Source organism: Oncorhynchus kisutch, linkage group LG29 (genome assembly GCF_002021735.2).
Source record: "Oncorhynchus kisutch isolate 150728-3 linkage group LG29, Okis_V2, whole genome shotgun sequence".
NCBI lineage: Eukaryota > Metazoa > Chordata > Actinopteri > Salmoniformes > Salmonidae > Oncorhynchus > Oncorhynchus kisutch.
Window position 1 is genome coordinate 18,086,229 of NC_034202.2, and position 14,967 is coordinate 18,101,195.

Below are 14,967 nucleotides of genomic sequence, written 5' to 3' on the forward strand. Positions count from 1 at the left end.
GCTTATGCTTGCAGTACACGTCCTGGTAATCCATCTGGCCCTGCAACCTTGTGAATGTTGAACTGTTTAAAGGTCTTACTCACATCGGCTGCGGAGAGCGTGATCACACAGTCATCCGGAACAGCTGGTGCTCTCATGCATGTTTGAGTGTTATATGGCTCGAAGCGAGCATAGAAGTAGTTTAGCTCGTCTGGTAGGCTCGTGTCACTGGGCAGCTCTCGGCTGTGCTTTCCTTTGTAGTCTGTAATGGGTTGCAAGCCCTGCCACATCCGTGTATAGTACAATTCGATCTTAGTCCTGCATTGACGCTTTGCCTGTTTGATGGTTCATTGAAGGGCATAGCAGGATTTCTTATAAGCTTCCGGGTTAGAGTCCCACTCCTTGAAAGCAGCAGCTCTAGCCTTTAACTCATTGCGAATGTTGCCTGCAATCCATGGCTTCTGGTTGGGGTATCTACGTACGGTCACTGTGGGTACAATGTCATCGATGTACTTATTGATGAAGCCAATGACTGACGTGATGTACTCCTCAATGCCATGGGGAACAATCCCGGAACATATTCCAGACTATACTTTTGACTCATCTGTCCATAGTAAATTATTCCAAGACTCTTGATGATCATCAAGGTACCTTTTGGCAAACTTGAGTCAACTTTTTGGACGAGATGGATCCCATTATTATAAGGGCACAAGGCGAGACCCAAATGCAGACACAGGAGGCAGATGGTAGAGCTACGATATTTATTATAACAAAGGGAGTAGGCAAAGGCAGGTACAGAGAACTGGCACGAACTGGCACAGAGAGACAGGAAACACAGGGATATATACACTGGGGATAATAAGCGACACCTGGAGGGTGTGGAGACAATCACAAGAACTGGTGAACCAGATCAGGAAGTGACAATTATGTCTGGTTAAAAAGCAACAAATCGGAAGTTTTGGAATGGCCTCGTCAAAGTCCAGACCTAATCCAAATTCAGATTTGGTGGCAGGACTTTAAACTAACAGTTCATGCTGGAAAACCCACAAATGTCGTTGAGTTAAAGCGGTCCTGCCTGAGAGACTGATCAACTACATGAAGCATTTGGTTGCAGTCATTGCTGCTAAAGGTGCCAAACCAGTTATTGAGTGTAAGGGGGCAATATTTTTTCACACCGGTGAATTGGGTGTTGCATAACTTTGTTCATTAAATAAATAAAATAAGCATTCCATTTTTTTTGTTATTTGTAAACTCAGGTTCCCTTTATCTAATATTAGGGTTTGGTTGAAGATCTGCTAACATTCAGTATCAAAAATAGAGAAAATCAGAAAGTGGGCAAATACTTTTTCACGGCGCTGTTTATAGATATTTTTTAAATGTAACCTTTATTTAACTAGGCAAGTCAGTTTTAAGAACAAATTCTTATTTGCAATGACAACCTACCGGGGAACAGTGGGTTAACTGCCTTGTTCAGGGGCAGAACGCCAGATTTTTACATTGTCAGTTCAGGGATTTGATCTATCAACCATTCGGTTACTGGCCCAATGCTCTAAACACTAGGGTACCTGCCACCCCAAAACAGCTGAGTTGGCCGGGTATACTGTACATGTTATGATCCCATCTACCCTTATTCTGCATGCTCTGTAGCCTTTCACATTAGCAACTTGAGGAGATTGGGATATATCTAAATAGAGCTTGGGGATTAGAGTGCATGACACCAACTTTATTTGCGAGGGGAGGGGATAGAAGGAGACACCGTCAGAGGTGAGGAGAGTTAATTTTACGTTGACTCTGCAGCTTGAATAGGCTGATGCTCTCCAGGACCATTACCAGGCGTACAGATCAGAACTGGGGAAACCTGGAAGAACAGCTAGAGACATATTCTGAGACCGTCAGTGGAAGTCAGAACCTAAAAGCTAAATGGAGTTGGATATTTGTATTTCAGAGTTTAAAAGACATTGAGGAGGATTGGAGATCTCCCACTTGCTCCATAGAAATGATTTGATGGATTTTACCATGACTTCTGAAGCTGCTGTTTGGGTATCCAAAGGTGCTGAGAGTCATGAAAATGTCTGACATGGGATAGAAGCAGAGCGACAGCTTTCAAACTTGAAGGTGAGATATGCAAAAATATGTTCTCTCTTCTCAAGCTGGTATTATTGTATAAATCATTGCAAAACACTGACAATTTTCTTTCTAAAAAAATCTCATTTTGATGCCCTGTAAAACTACTATAATATTATATAATAGTAGTGGAGAGTGGGTTAAGTTGAGCCAAAGGAGTAAGTTTAGCCACCGTTGTTTTTAGAAACCATACATAAAATGTATAATTTGACCAAATATTTAGGAGCCATGGTTGAGCCAATGGCAAGTTGAGCAAATTGAAGAGTTTTCTTCCCAGGTGAAATGCAAGGCATAATCACCGGGACATGATGTAACAACAGGGCCTGGCTACCAGTAATTCACCAATGTTACCGGAATCTTGGTAGTTAACAGAAAATCTACGGCAATCTATCGTAACTTTGGTCATTTTTACACTACCGGTCAAAAGTTTTAGAACACCTACTCATTCAAGGGTTTTTCTTTATTTTTACTATTTTCTACATTGTAGAATAATAGTGAAGACATCAAAACTATGGAAAAACAAATATGGAATCATGTAGTAACCAGAAAAGTGAGAATGCCAAGAGTGTGCAAAACTGTCATCAAGGCAAAGGGTGGCTATTTGAAGAATCTCAAATGTAAAATATATTTTCATTTGTTTAACACTTCTTTGGTTACTACGTGATCCCATATGTGTTATTTCATAGTTCTGATGTCTTCACTATTATTCTATAATGTTGAAAATAGTAAAAAAATAATAATAATAACCCTTGAATGAGTGGGTGTTCTAAAACTTTTGACTGGTAGTGTACTTTTTAAAAAAGTATTCATATATACATATATTAGAAAATTGTTATATCTGTGTCCTTGAGTTTTAGTAGATAGACCATATGGTTCAAGAGCAAATAGCCTACTTAATGAAAAAAGCATATGCACAAAAATCTGATTCGTCTCATATGTGGTGCACAAATTTGTTTACATCCCTGTTAGTGAGCATTTATCCTTTGCCAAGATAATCCATCCACCTGACAGGTGTGGCATATCAAGAAGCTGATTACACAGGTGCAACTTGTGCTGGGGAAAATAGAATGTGCAGTTTTGTCACACACAATGTCAAAGATGTCTCAAGTTTTGAGGGAGGGTGCAATTGTCATGCTGTCTGCAGGAATGTCTACCAGAGCTGTTGCAAGAGAATCAAATGTTCATTTCTTTACCATAAGCCGCTTCCCATGTTGTTTTAGAGAATTTGGCAGTAAGTCCAACCGGCCTCACAAACGCAGACCACATGTAACCACGCCAGCAGAGGGCCTCCACATCCGGCTTCTTCACCTGCGGGATCATCTGAGACCAGCCAACCGGACAGCTGATGAAACTGTAGGTTTGAACATCCGAAGAATTTCTGCACAAACTGTCAGAAACCATCTCAGGGAAGCTCGTCATCCTCAGGGTCTTGACCGACTGCAGTGCGACGTCGTAACCGACTTCATTGAGCAAATGCTCACTTTCGATGGCCACTGGCACACTGGAGAAGTGTGCTCTTCACAGAGGAATATCGGTTTCAACTGTACTGGGCAGATGGTATACAGCATGTATGGCGTTGTCTGGGCAAGCACTTTTCTGATGTCAATGTTGTGAACAGAGTGTTCATGGTGGCGGTGGGGTTATGGTATGGGCAGTCATAAGTTACGGACAACGAACACAATTGCATTTTATCAATGGCAATTTCCATGCACAGAGATATTGTGATGAGATCCTGAGGCCCATTGTCGTGCCATTCATCAGCTGCAATCTACTCATGTTTCAGCATGATAATACACGGCCCCATGTCGTAAGGATCTGTACACAATTCCTGAAGGCTGAAAATGTCTCAGTTCTTCCATGGCCTGCATACTCACCAGACATGTCACCCATTGAGCATGTTTAGGATGCTCTGGATCGACGTGTACGACAGCGTGTTCCAGTTCCCGCCAATATCCAGCAACTTTGCACAGGCATTGAAGAGAAGTGGGACAACATTCCACAGGCCACAATCAACAGCCTGATCAATTATATGCGAAGGAGATGTGTCATGCTGCATGAGGCAAATGGTGGTCACTCCAGATACTGACTGGTTTTCAGATCCAAGCCACTACCTTTTTTAAATGTATCTGTGACCAACAGATGCAAATGTTTATTCCCAGTCATGTGAAATCCATAGATTAGAGCGTAATTTATTCATTTCAATTGACTGTCTTCCTTATATGAACTGTATCTCAGTAAAAACTTTGAAATGGAAGCGTTTATATTTTTGTTCAGTGTATTTTACATGTCATAATCCCAGAAAGAGGGCCAGAGATAATTACAGACATCCGTGATAATCTGATGTACCCAAAAGGGCCACTAGAAGTGTAACGGCGTTCTTCTTTTGTTGAAAGAGAGGACCGAAATGCAGCGTGGTGGTTACTCATGTTCTTTAATGAATGAATGACGATACATGAAATAACTATTAAATACGAAAACAACAAACGGAACGTGAAACCTAATACAGCCTATCTGGTGAACACTACACAAAGACAGGAACAATCACCCACGAAATACAAAGCGAAAACCAGTCTACCTAAATACGGTTCCCAATCCGAGACAACGAGAATCACCTGACTCAGATTGAGAACCGCCTCAGGCAGCCAAACCTAACTAGACACACCCCTAATCATTAGCAATCCCAAATCCTATAAAACCCCAATACGAAACACAACACATAAACCCATGTCACACCCTGGCCTGACCAAAATATATAACGAAAACACAAAACACTATGACCAAGGCGTGACAGAACCCCCCCCCCCCCCCTAAGGTGCGGACTCCCGGACGCACCTCAAAACCATAGGGAGGGTCCGGGTGGGCGTCTGTCCATGGTGGCGGCTCCGGCTCGGGACGTGGACCCCACTTCATTAATGTCCTAGTTCCTCCCCTTCGCATCCTGGGATAATCCACCCTCGCTGCCGACCATGGCCTAATAGTCCTCACCCAGAACCCCACAGAACTGAGGAGCAGCTCGTGACTGAGGGGCATCTCGGGACTGAGGGACAGCTCGGGACTGAGGGGCAGCTCGGGACTGAGGGGCAGCTCGGGACTGAGGGGCAGCTCGGGACTGGGGGGCAGCTCGGGACTGAGGGGCAGCTCGGGACTGAGGGGCAGCTCGGGACTGAGGGGCAGCTCGGGACTGAGGGGCAGCTCGGGACTGAGATGAAGCTCAGGTAGGTTGTAGGCTCCGGTAGATCCTGGCTGGCTGGCGGATCTGGAAGATTCTGGTTGACTAGCAGATCTGGAAGATTCTGGTTGACTAGCAGATCTGGAAGATTCTGGTTGACAGGCTGATCTGGAAGAATCTGGTTGACTGTCAGATCTAGAAGATCATGGCTGACTGGTGGATCTAGCTGCTCTATGCAGACTGACAGCTCTGACTGCTCCATGCAGGCTGACAGCTCCTTGCAGACTGGCAGCTCTTTGCAGACTGGCAGCTCTGGCTGCTTCATGCAGACTGACAGCTCTGACTGCTCCATGCAGGCTGACAGCACCCTGCAGACTGGCAGCTCCTTGCAGACTGACAGCTCCTTGCAGACTGACAGCTCCATGCAGACTGGCAGCTCCTTGCAGACTGACAGCTCTGACTGCTCCATGCAGGCTGACAGCTCCTTGCAGACTGACAGCTCCTTGCAGACTGACAGCTCCGTGCAGACTGACAGCTCCTTGCAGACTGGCAGCTCCTTGCAGACTGGCAGCTCCTTGCAGACTGACAGCTCGGGCTGCTTCATGCAGACTGACAGCTCTGGCTGCTCCATGCAGACTGACATCTCTGGCTGCTCCATGCAGACTGACAGCTCTGGCTGCTCCATGCAGGCTGGCAGCTCTGACTGCTCCATGCAGGCTGACAGCACCCTGCAGACTGGCAGCTCCTTGCAGACTGACAGCTCCTTGCAGACTGACAGCTCCATGCAGACTGGCAGCTCCTTGCAGACTGACAGCTCTGACTGCTCCATGCAGGCTGACAGCTCCTTGCAGACTGACAGCTCCTTGCAGACTGACAGCTCCTTGCAGACTGACAGCTCTGGCTGCTTCATGCAGACTGACAGCTCTGGCTGCTCCATGCAGGCTGGCAGCTCTGGCTTCTCCATGCAGGCTGGCAGCTCCAGCTGCTCCATGCAGACTGACAGCTCTGGCTGCTCCATATAGGCTGGCAGCTCTGGCTTCTCCATGCAGGCTGGCAGCTCCAGCTGCTCCCTGCAGGCTGGCAGCTCCAGCTGCTCCCTGCAGGCTGGCAGCTCCAGCTGCTCCCTGCAGGCTGGCAGCTCTGTCTGCGCTGAACAGGCGGGAGACTCCGGCAGCGCAGGAGAGGAGAGAGGCTCTGGCTGCGCTGAACAGGCGGGAGACTCCAGCAGCGCTGTAGAGGAGAAAAGCGCTGGCTGCGCTGAACAGGCGGGAGACTCCGGCAGTGCAGGAGAGGAGAAAGGCTCTAGCTGCGCTAAACAGGCGGGAGACTCCAGCAGCGCAGGAGAGGAGAAAAGCGCTGGCTGCGCTGAACAGGCGAGAGACTCCGGCAGCGCAGGAGAGGTGAAAGGCTCCGACAGCGCTGAACAGGCGGGAGACTCCGACAGCGCAGGAGAGGCGAGGCGCACTGTAGGCCTGATGCGTGGTGCTGGAACTGGTGGTACTGGATCGAGGACACGCACAGGAAGCCTGGTGCGGGGAGCTGCTACCGGAGGACTGGAGTGTGGAGGTGGCACAGGATGGGCTAGACCGTGAAGGCGTACTGGAGATCTTGAGAGCAGTGTTGGCACAGGACGTGCAAGGCTAGGGATGTGCACAGGAGGCCTGGTGCGTGAGGCTGGCACCAACTTCACCAGCCGACTAACACGCACCTCAGGACGAGTATGGAGCGCTAACCCAGGTGCCATCAAATCCCCAACCCGTTCCGTCGGGCGAATCCCATGCAAAAAGCACCAACACAGCAACTCCCTCATTTCTCTCTCCTCCAATTTCCCCATTAACTCCTTCACAGTCTCTGTTTCGCTCACCTCCAACACCGGCTCTGGTTCTGGTCTCCTCCTTGGCTCCTCACGATAAACAGGGAGAGTTGGCTCAGGTCTATCTCCTGACTCAGCCACTCTCCCTCTGAGCCCCCCCCCAATACATTTTTGGGGCTGCTTTTCGGTTTTTGCTCCGCGCCACCGTGTCTTTCTTTTCGACTCGATGAAATAACTATTAAATACGAAAACAACAAATGGAATGTGAAACCTAATACAGCCTATCTGGTGAACACTACACAAAGACAGGAACAATCACCCACGAAATACAAAGCGAAACCCAGGCTACCTAAATACGGTTCCCAATCCGAGACAACGAGAATCACCTGACTCAGATTGAGAACCGCCTCAGGCAGCCAAACCTAACTAGACACACCCCTAATCATTAGCAATCCCAAATCCTATAAAACACCAATACGAAACACAACACATAAACCCATGTCACACCCTGGCCTGACCAAAATATATAACGAAAACACAAAACACTATGACCAAGGCGTGACAAGAAGTCTTTGATAGATTATATAAAATCCTTGAATGATACCAATATTCTGGTATTTTACTGCTAAACTTTGGAAAGTTTCAGTAAAATACCCTCCCTTTGCAACTGTAGGCCAGCACCACGTCAGTACGTCAGGCCTACAGTTGCAAAGGGAGGGTATTTTACTGAAACTTTCCAAAGTTTAGCAGTAAAATACCAGAATATTGGTATCATTCAAGGATTTTATATAATCTATCAAAGACTTCTAGTGGCCCTTTTGGGTACATGTATGTTAAAAGTGTTTGTTAGGTATTAAGCCTGTGTTAAAAGATGCTTACAATTATTCAAATACCAAAAAAGATTGTGTTAAATTGTGTTTGGGAAATTAAGATAGACATGTTTTTAAAAAGGTAGTAAGATTTAATGCAATACAGAAATGTATAGGTGGTTTAACCCAGGGTCATTTGTGCCAAGCGACCACTTTTTTTGTACAAACTATGCTTCCAAAACTGTGATGTTTACATGAATTCTAATTATTTCCAAGAATACACAACATCCTGAAATATATGTAGATACTGTACCTTTGTTAGAAAGAATACTATATTTCCCATGGCTGAATGATGCTGAATGTTGGAAAAAATGCTCAACTTACCCCACTCTCCTACATATAATTAAATTCATGGTAACTGTCTAGGAAATCCATCATACTATTGACTATTGGGTTCTCAAGATGACTGTATATAATTTCTTTCCTGTCCACAGTCCATAACCTGCCATGACCTGAGCAGTAGTAAAGATGCCAGGGGGGCAGTACCAGGTGTCCACCAGGAGGAGGACTCTCCACAGCCGCTATAGCCTGTCAGTCAGCTCATTAGGTCGGCAGGATGAGGAGGAGGATACCCCGCCACCATGCCTCAGCCCTCTGGAGAAGCTCACCACCAAAATGTGTCAGGATGAGCAGACCATCAAGGAGCTGATCGTGGGCCGTAGGATTGGCTTCTACAAGGTCCGAGGTGAGATCGGCTCTGGAACCTTCTCCCACGTCAAAATGGCCTTCCACTCCCTCACCAAAGGCAAGGGCCACATTGCTGACCGTGCAAAATGTAATCAATAATTAATCAGTGCAGCTGGTATCATCATCCATGCAATGATGCTAACAGCATAGCAATTCATTCGTGTGACTGTAAAACCACCACAGTAAAGCATGTTGAAAATTAACTGAGAAAAACACCTGTCTCAAGTTATCCAACACCTCTCACCTTCTCTCCCCCAGACAAGGTGGCCATCAAGGTGCTGGATAAGATGCGGCTGGATGTTCAGGCCCAGAGGCTGCTCTCCAGGGAGATCTCCAGCATGGAGGCCCTGCAGCATGCCAATGTGGTGCGTCTGTACGAGGTGGTGGAGTCACACACCCGACTCTACCTGGTGCTGGAGTATGCCGGGGGAGGGGACCTCCACACACACATCTGCTCCGATGGCAAGCTGTCAGAAGCCGAGGCCAAGATCACCTTCGCACAAATCCTATCCGCCATCAAACACATGGTCCGTAACATTCAATTGAATACACATCTACTGTAGAATCAGCCATGTGATCCCAGGTCTTATTACAGTCCAATACAGAGATTCTTGATATAAAGATATTATTTTTGTCAATTTCAATCATCAAATTATTTCATACAGTATGTTTATTGTTTTAATTTGCAGCACGAGAAAAACATAATCCACCGGGACCTGAAGGCTGAGAATGTACTGTACACCTGTAATGGCTGTGTGAAGGTGGCTGACTTTGGCTTCAGCACCAGGGTCACCAACTGCAGTGACACCCTGGACACCTTTTGTGGCTCTCCCCCCTATGCCGCGCCTGAACTCTTCAGGGACGAGTGCTATGTGGGGCCGCCAGTGGATGTATGGGCCATGGGCGTCCTGCTCTTCTTCATGGTGACTGGCACCATGCCCTTCCGAGCCGAAACCATGGGCAAGCTGAGGCTCGCTGTTATAGAAGGAGTCTACACCCTCCCACCCTGGGTGCCAGGCCCATGCCAGAGGCTGATTCGGGGCATCCTGAAGCCTGTGCCAGTGGAACGCTATGCGGTGGACCAGATGCTGGGCTGTGACTGGCTGCTTCCTGTGGAATACCCGTGGACTGTGGTGCCACCGGTCCCCCTCAACCCTCTGCGCCTGGCGGATGCAGAGCCTGGGGAGCTGGATGATGAGGAGGAGGAGATCAGGGCCTCCCTGGAGGAGCTGGGTGTCAACATGGAACACATACGCAACAATGAGGGCAAGGACAGCCGCAGCCCCATCACCGGACTTTACCGCATCCTCTTACACCGTGCCCAGAAAAGGCGTGGCGCTGAGACTGTGCCTGTGGTCGGAGGGTTGGTCCGGGACCCTAAAAGAGAGGGCCTCCGAGCTTACAGAAGTCTGATGCACTCCTCCAGGTTATGTGTCCTTCAGTAAGTGACCAGCCTGGACGTGGGTCCTTGTAAGCCTGCTTTAATCCATTGAAAATTCACTCAGGGTCATACAGCTACAAATGTTTTATTGCACTTTGGGATGAAAGTGAAAATGTGTTTTGTGTGAATGTCACACAGGACCCTCTGTAGATGAACAGTTGTGGTAACACACAGATACTGAAACATTGGACTGCTGGTCATGATGTCTCTAACAAAGTAAGATTGTTATTGGTAATCTTTTGTGAAGCTGAAATAGAGGTGTAAAAGTGCCTGATGAAATAATGAGTCCCATCAAAATGAATTTAAGAAGCACCCTTTTTAGTATAGAAGTGATACTTATGGGGGCCTCCCGGGTGATGCAATGGTTAAGGGCACTGTACTGCAGCACTAGCTGTGCCACCAGAGACCCTGGGTTCGCGCCCAGGCTCTGTCGTAACCGGCCGCGACCGGGAGGTCCGTGGGGCAACGCACAATTGGCCTAGCGTCGTCCGGGTTAGGGAGGGTTTGGCCGGTAGGGAAATCCTTGTCTCATCGCGCACCAGCGACTCCTGTGGCGGGCCGGGCGCAGTGCGCGCTAACCAAGGTTGCCAGGTGCACGGTGTTTCCTCCGACACATTGGTGCGGCTGGCTTCCGGGTTGGATGGCGCTGTGTTAAGAAGCAGTGCGGCTTGGTTGGGTTGTGTATCGGAGGACGCATGACTTTCAACCTTCATCTCTCCCGAACCCGTACGGGAGTTGTAGCGATGAGACAAGATAGTAGCTACTAAACAATTGGAGACCACGAAATTGGGGAGAAAAAGGGGTCAAAATTCCACACACAAAAAAAAAAGAAGTGATACTTATATACTTTTATTCATAGCACAATAGAGCGCATGAAATATGAAGAATGTGCTGAAAGAGCATTGCTTTTAGACAACTCCTTGGTTGTTTGATGAAACATCGATAGTCTCTGAAATCGGTATGCTTGTTTGTCTTCGTGATTTTTCTTGCCCTTAGAGAAGACTGATTTTGTGCAGGTGATTGTCTCTGTATTATATTCGACCACCAAATGGAACTTTTACCATTGTGACTTATTGATGCTCGAAATAAAGCGCAATAAAGACTTAGTTGACATTTAGTTGACATTCATGCATATTTTTTTTATTTGAAGCAGGTGGAGGTCAAATATAAACCTCCTGAAAGCAAATTTAGGGCTGCTATTCTTTGTATTAAGTGTTTACAAAAGTTTCACCAGAGTCTTGCTAAACACCATGTAAACAATAGCCCACAGCAGCTGGCAGAGCACCAGATGATAGTCAGCCCCCTATTTAAACCCCCAAACCCAATAGTGTGCAACTGCAGCCCCCCACACAGACACACACTTTTGAATGTGGGTCAAAAGGAAAATCTAAGTATATGAGTTTTTTTGCCTTTAGACACTGTCCTTCGCTCCCACCTGCCGAACACCTGCCCTCACCATTGTTAACAGAACTTCGGGAAAGCGGTGCCTGAAAGGCAGGCAGGGCAAAGTACACTATTGACCGGTGGCCCCACCTCCCGCTAATACAGCAGGTGGGAGGATGGAGCCACACTGGGTGCTAACCAGCTTGCTAGTTAGTGACACTGTGCTAGCTTGCTAGCTAGCGAACACATGGTGTCGCCCCCCCCGCCTAATGTAAGTATAAAGAGGGGTTGCTGTAGAGGCAGGAATGCCCACATGTAGGAATGCCCCGAATTGTGGGCTGCAATTGCACCCTTCTCCCCAAACCAGTCTACTTCGGACCCTTAGGCACCCAAAACACCCTCAACTCCTCCCCTGTCTGGCCTCACCTGCAGAAAGCGGCAGATGGCACAGCGTGGCTACACAGACATCTGCCGGTCAGACAATAATCCCTCTGTGTGGACTGCTGGATGTGACAACAGAGCGCATTCTGCTATTGTGCGCCCCCATACACATGCAGATCAGCCAAGAAGGGAGGAAGGGACAGAACAGACTTTTACTGGTGGGACAACAGCGAGCAGTTGACACCCTTAAGCGCCTGCTGAGCACATTTTTTTTGTCAACCCAATAACCTCCCCAGTTTAGTAGGCCTAGGCTACTCTCCAAACTTAATAAGGAGAGTGAAAACACATGACGAAAAATACGATATTCATTCAATTTATTAGGGTATTCGTTTTTTATAAACATTTAAATAATTATTCATTTTTTCCCCCTTTTAATGTTTAACAATGAAATGTTATCAAGCATAAACATGTATAAAAATAGATAACATAAGTAAAAATATATATTTTTGAAAAGTTAGGCAAAACATTCTAACGTGAAACCTTTAGAGCATTATAAGTGTAATATTTATATTTTTTTATGTTCATTTTTTGTCATTATTACATTTCTAAAGTTAAACCTTTAGAGAATTAAGACAATTCTGGAAAGTGGGAAACATTTCGCTGAATGTAACGGTTGTTACTGCCGCTCAGCAAGAAGACATTTTTTTAAAAGTCAGTTTTTAAGAATGCTTCTTCTTGGCACCGCTTCTTCTCCTACTGCGCGTGCTTCAACGTGCGACGTTCGCTCTGTGGAACACAAGATGCAGAACTCGCTCCTCCTTTCTCTCCAAACCTCATCCACACAAAGAATGAGGGCCGTTTTGTCGCTCTTGTGGCATACCTGACCTCATTCACATAAAGAATGGAAGTCATCTTGGCATGGACGGGACAAGAGACGACGAAATCACGGGGGCCCATTCGGGCCGGCCACGCGATGCCTGGATCAGAACCCTCCTCAGGAGTATCCAGGGATGAGAAACAGTGTCATCCTGTAAAAGGATGAGTATTTCCTTATAGGTTGAAGGTTTACAGTATCTCAAGAGAGAAGAGTAAAGTCCCAAATCAGCGTTTAGGGAGGGTGATCTCTGGAACCCAGTCGTTCAGACCGCGGCTCTCCTCACAGAACAGGTGCAGCTTCTCCAATGCAGGGTCCTCCCAAGAACCATCAGCTGAGTTCTGTTGACAAACAAGAGGGGAAAGAAACATTAGTCACATGGACACAATGAACAGTTAAAACCATGATATATTATTGCATGTTTTAATAAAGTCAGCTTGGGTTGAAATAGTACACACCATGATAAGACAGCAGTGGGCATCTTCAAGCTGGCCAGTCTTGTCACGAACAATTTCGGCCAGTCGCTGCATGTTGTTCACCCTGACGATGCTGATGTCGTTGTCAAAACAGTAAGACTGGATGAGGGTGAAGTGGATCTGGAGAGCAATGTCACACTCCCACTCCTCATCGGTTGCCAGGACACAGAAACACACATTGTCTGGGTCACTGCAAAGAAAACATAGAAGAACCATAAGTACATGCAAAATGACTTCAAAATAAGCAAACATAGAAGTTAAGTTTACATATGCATTTCAAGAAACTCATACTTACACATTCATAACTTTAGCAGACTCATAGACACCGACAGTCAGGCAGTTGTTGTCTTTAGCGGAGAGCAGAACTTCCTCCAGCGCTTTGCCGGTGCACTGGGCACGTTCAACGGGCTTCTGGATCAGAACTTCCTCAAGAGTCATGATGATGCAGAATATTCCAAAAACTTCCTGAGTGGGAGTTAGTATAGCCGGAGAGTAAATCCGAAAAGATTAGTGATTCTGAAGAGACTGCGCTGCGCTTTTATACCTTTGGGCTAGTGGCGCCTGTGAATACGCAGCGCCCTGATTGGTTGACCTGAATGGCGCAATAGTATGCTAATTGTATTGTCTCACGGCTCGTGGCAGATTGATAGGAGGCACAATGGCACGTCTTTTTCTGTGCCGGGCATGCTCCAACCGAAAACAAAAATGTTTATATTTATTTCAGATGGATTTAGATAATGTTCTCTCCAAGTTTGAACTCAATAAATTGAGATTTTGGCTGTCATATTTTGCTTGAGTTTTGATTGTTTCACATGACACGCTAATTAATGCCAATAGCCTCAAAATATGCTTTCGGAGATGCATTTGATAATTTATTAAATCAGTCTATAAACCTACTGAAACAAAAAATCGAAAGAGAATAAAACTTTGTAAAGTGCTTAAAAGTGCCCAAATGGTCTCTGATTAAGATTCTGTATGTTTCAGTTTTAGGTGAAAGTATGTCCAAACACAAACAATAATATAGTGAAAGTAAAGTGCGCAGAAGGGCAACCATCTCCCCGTTATTAGAGGGCAGGTGGAGGATGGCCATCTGTAGAGCCTGACCAAAAACGGCCCCTATTGTGCTCGCAGAAACTCCTATTATCACCCTCTCAATACAAATGTAAATTAACAGCGCGTGCCAGGAGACCGTGCGTGCCGCACAATATACTGACCACGTGATCGCTATCAGCTGTCCGAACTTTTATTTATTTACTTTTGCCACATGGACCAATGAAGATTATAGCCATACTTTACCATACAATTAATTATAAAAGTTGAGCAACTGGCACGGTTAACCATTAAGGCCAAGTTATATTTGCAGGGTAAAGCCTAATAGCCTACACAAAAATTCGAATATTACGCAGTTTGGCCAAATTGTATCCACTTAGGTGGCATTTAAGATGCATAAAATAATCTAGAATAGGACTGCTGCGTGCGTAATTAGAGGGTCGAGATAACAGGTTCGCGGTGATTGATTCAGCTCCATTGTTTGGTGGATAGCAGCGCGGCAGATGGTGGACTATTGCTATGAGGACACCCCCTCATCCCGGCAGAGCCCCCCCCCCCCCTTCTCCCACCCGGTGGCGCGCCGCTCCTATTGTCCGCGAGTCTTTACATTCGCTGGAAGAAAAAGTCTGTTGTCTGAGTTTTTATCCAATTTAAATGTAAATAATGCGAGCGTATGGTCAAAACTCACGACTATGAATCTTTGATAGGCGTAGTCTTATCT

The 14,967-nt window shown here is 46.4% G+C and overlaps 2 protein-coding genes and 1 pseudogene across 2 annotated transcripts; 2 read left to right on the forward strand and 1 right to left on the reverse strand.

Moving 5' to 3' along the window:
• The first annotated feature begins 1,802 nt into the window (after positions 1–1,802).
• LOC116358230 (serine/threonine-protein kinase NIM1 pseudogene) lies at positions 1,803–8,740 on the forward strand (annotated as a pseudogene).
• Positions 8,741–8,900: 160 nt separating this feature from the next.
• Positions 8,901–11,195, forward strand: LOC109873586 (serine/threonine-protein kinase NIM1-like). The gene is made up of 2 exons (XM_031809637.1): positions 8,901–9,168; positions 9,331–11,195. Exons 1-2 carry the CDS (start codon positions 8,929–8,931, stop codon positions 10,084–10,086), a joined length of 996 nt encoding a protein of 331 aa, XP_031665497.1. The 5' UTR covers positions 8,901–8,928; the 3' UTR covers positions 10,087–11,195.
• Positions 11,196–12,205: 1,010 nt separating this feature from the next.
• On the reverse strand, positions 12,206–13,702 carry LOC109874104 (growth arrest and DNA damage-inducible protein GADD45 gamma). The gene is made up of 3 exons (XM_020465880.2): positions 13,492–13,702; positions 13,179–13,386; positions 12,206–13,061 (listed from the first exon to the last, which is right to left on the reverse strand). The coding sequence occupies exons 1-3, from the start codon at positions 13,632–13,634 to the stop codon at positions 12,948–12,950; spliced, it is 465 nt and encodes a 154-aa protein (XP_020321469.1). The 5' UTR covers positions 13,635–13,702; the 3' UTR covers positions 12,206–12,947.
• Between the last annotated feature and the right edge of the window lie 1,265 nt (positions 13,703–14,967).

Excerpts from the sequence above, each read along its gene's own strand:
- LOC109873586 (XM_031809637.1), top strand. The coding sequence starts at position 8,929 with ATGCGGCTGGATGTTCAGGCCCAGAGGCTGCTCTCCAGGGAGATCTCC. Across the intron at positions 9,169-9,330 it reads TATCCGCCATCAAACACATG|CACGAGAAAAACATAATCCA; the intron begins GTCCGTAACATT and ends TTTAATTTGCAG.
- LOC109874104 (XM_020465880.2), bottom strand. The coding sequence starts at position 13,634 with ATGACTCTTGAGGAAGTTCTGATCCAGAAGCCCGTTGAACGTGCCCAG. Across the intron at positions 13,387-13,491 it reads TCTGCTAAAGTTATGAATGT|TGACCCAGACAATGTGTGTT; the intron begins GTAAGTATGAGT and ends TTTTCTTTGCAG. Across the intron at positions 13,062-13,178 it reads CCCACTGCTGTCTTATCATG|AACTCAGCTGATGGTTCTTG; the intron begins GTGTGTACTATT and ends GTTTGTCAACAG.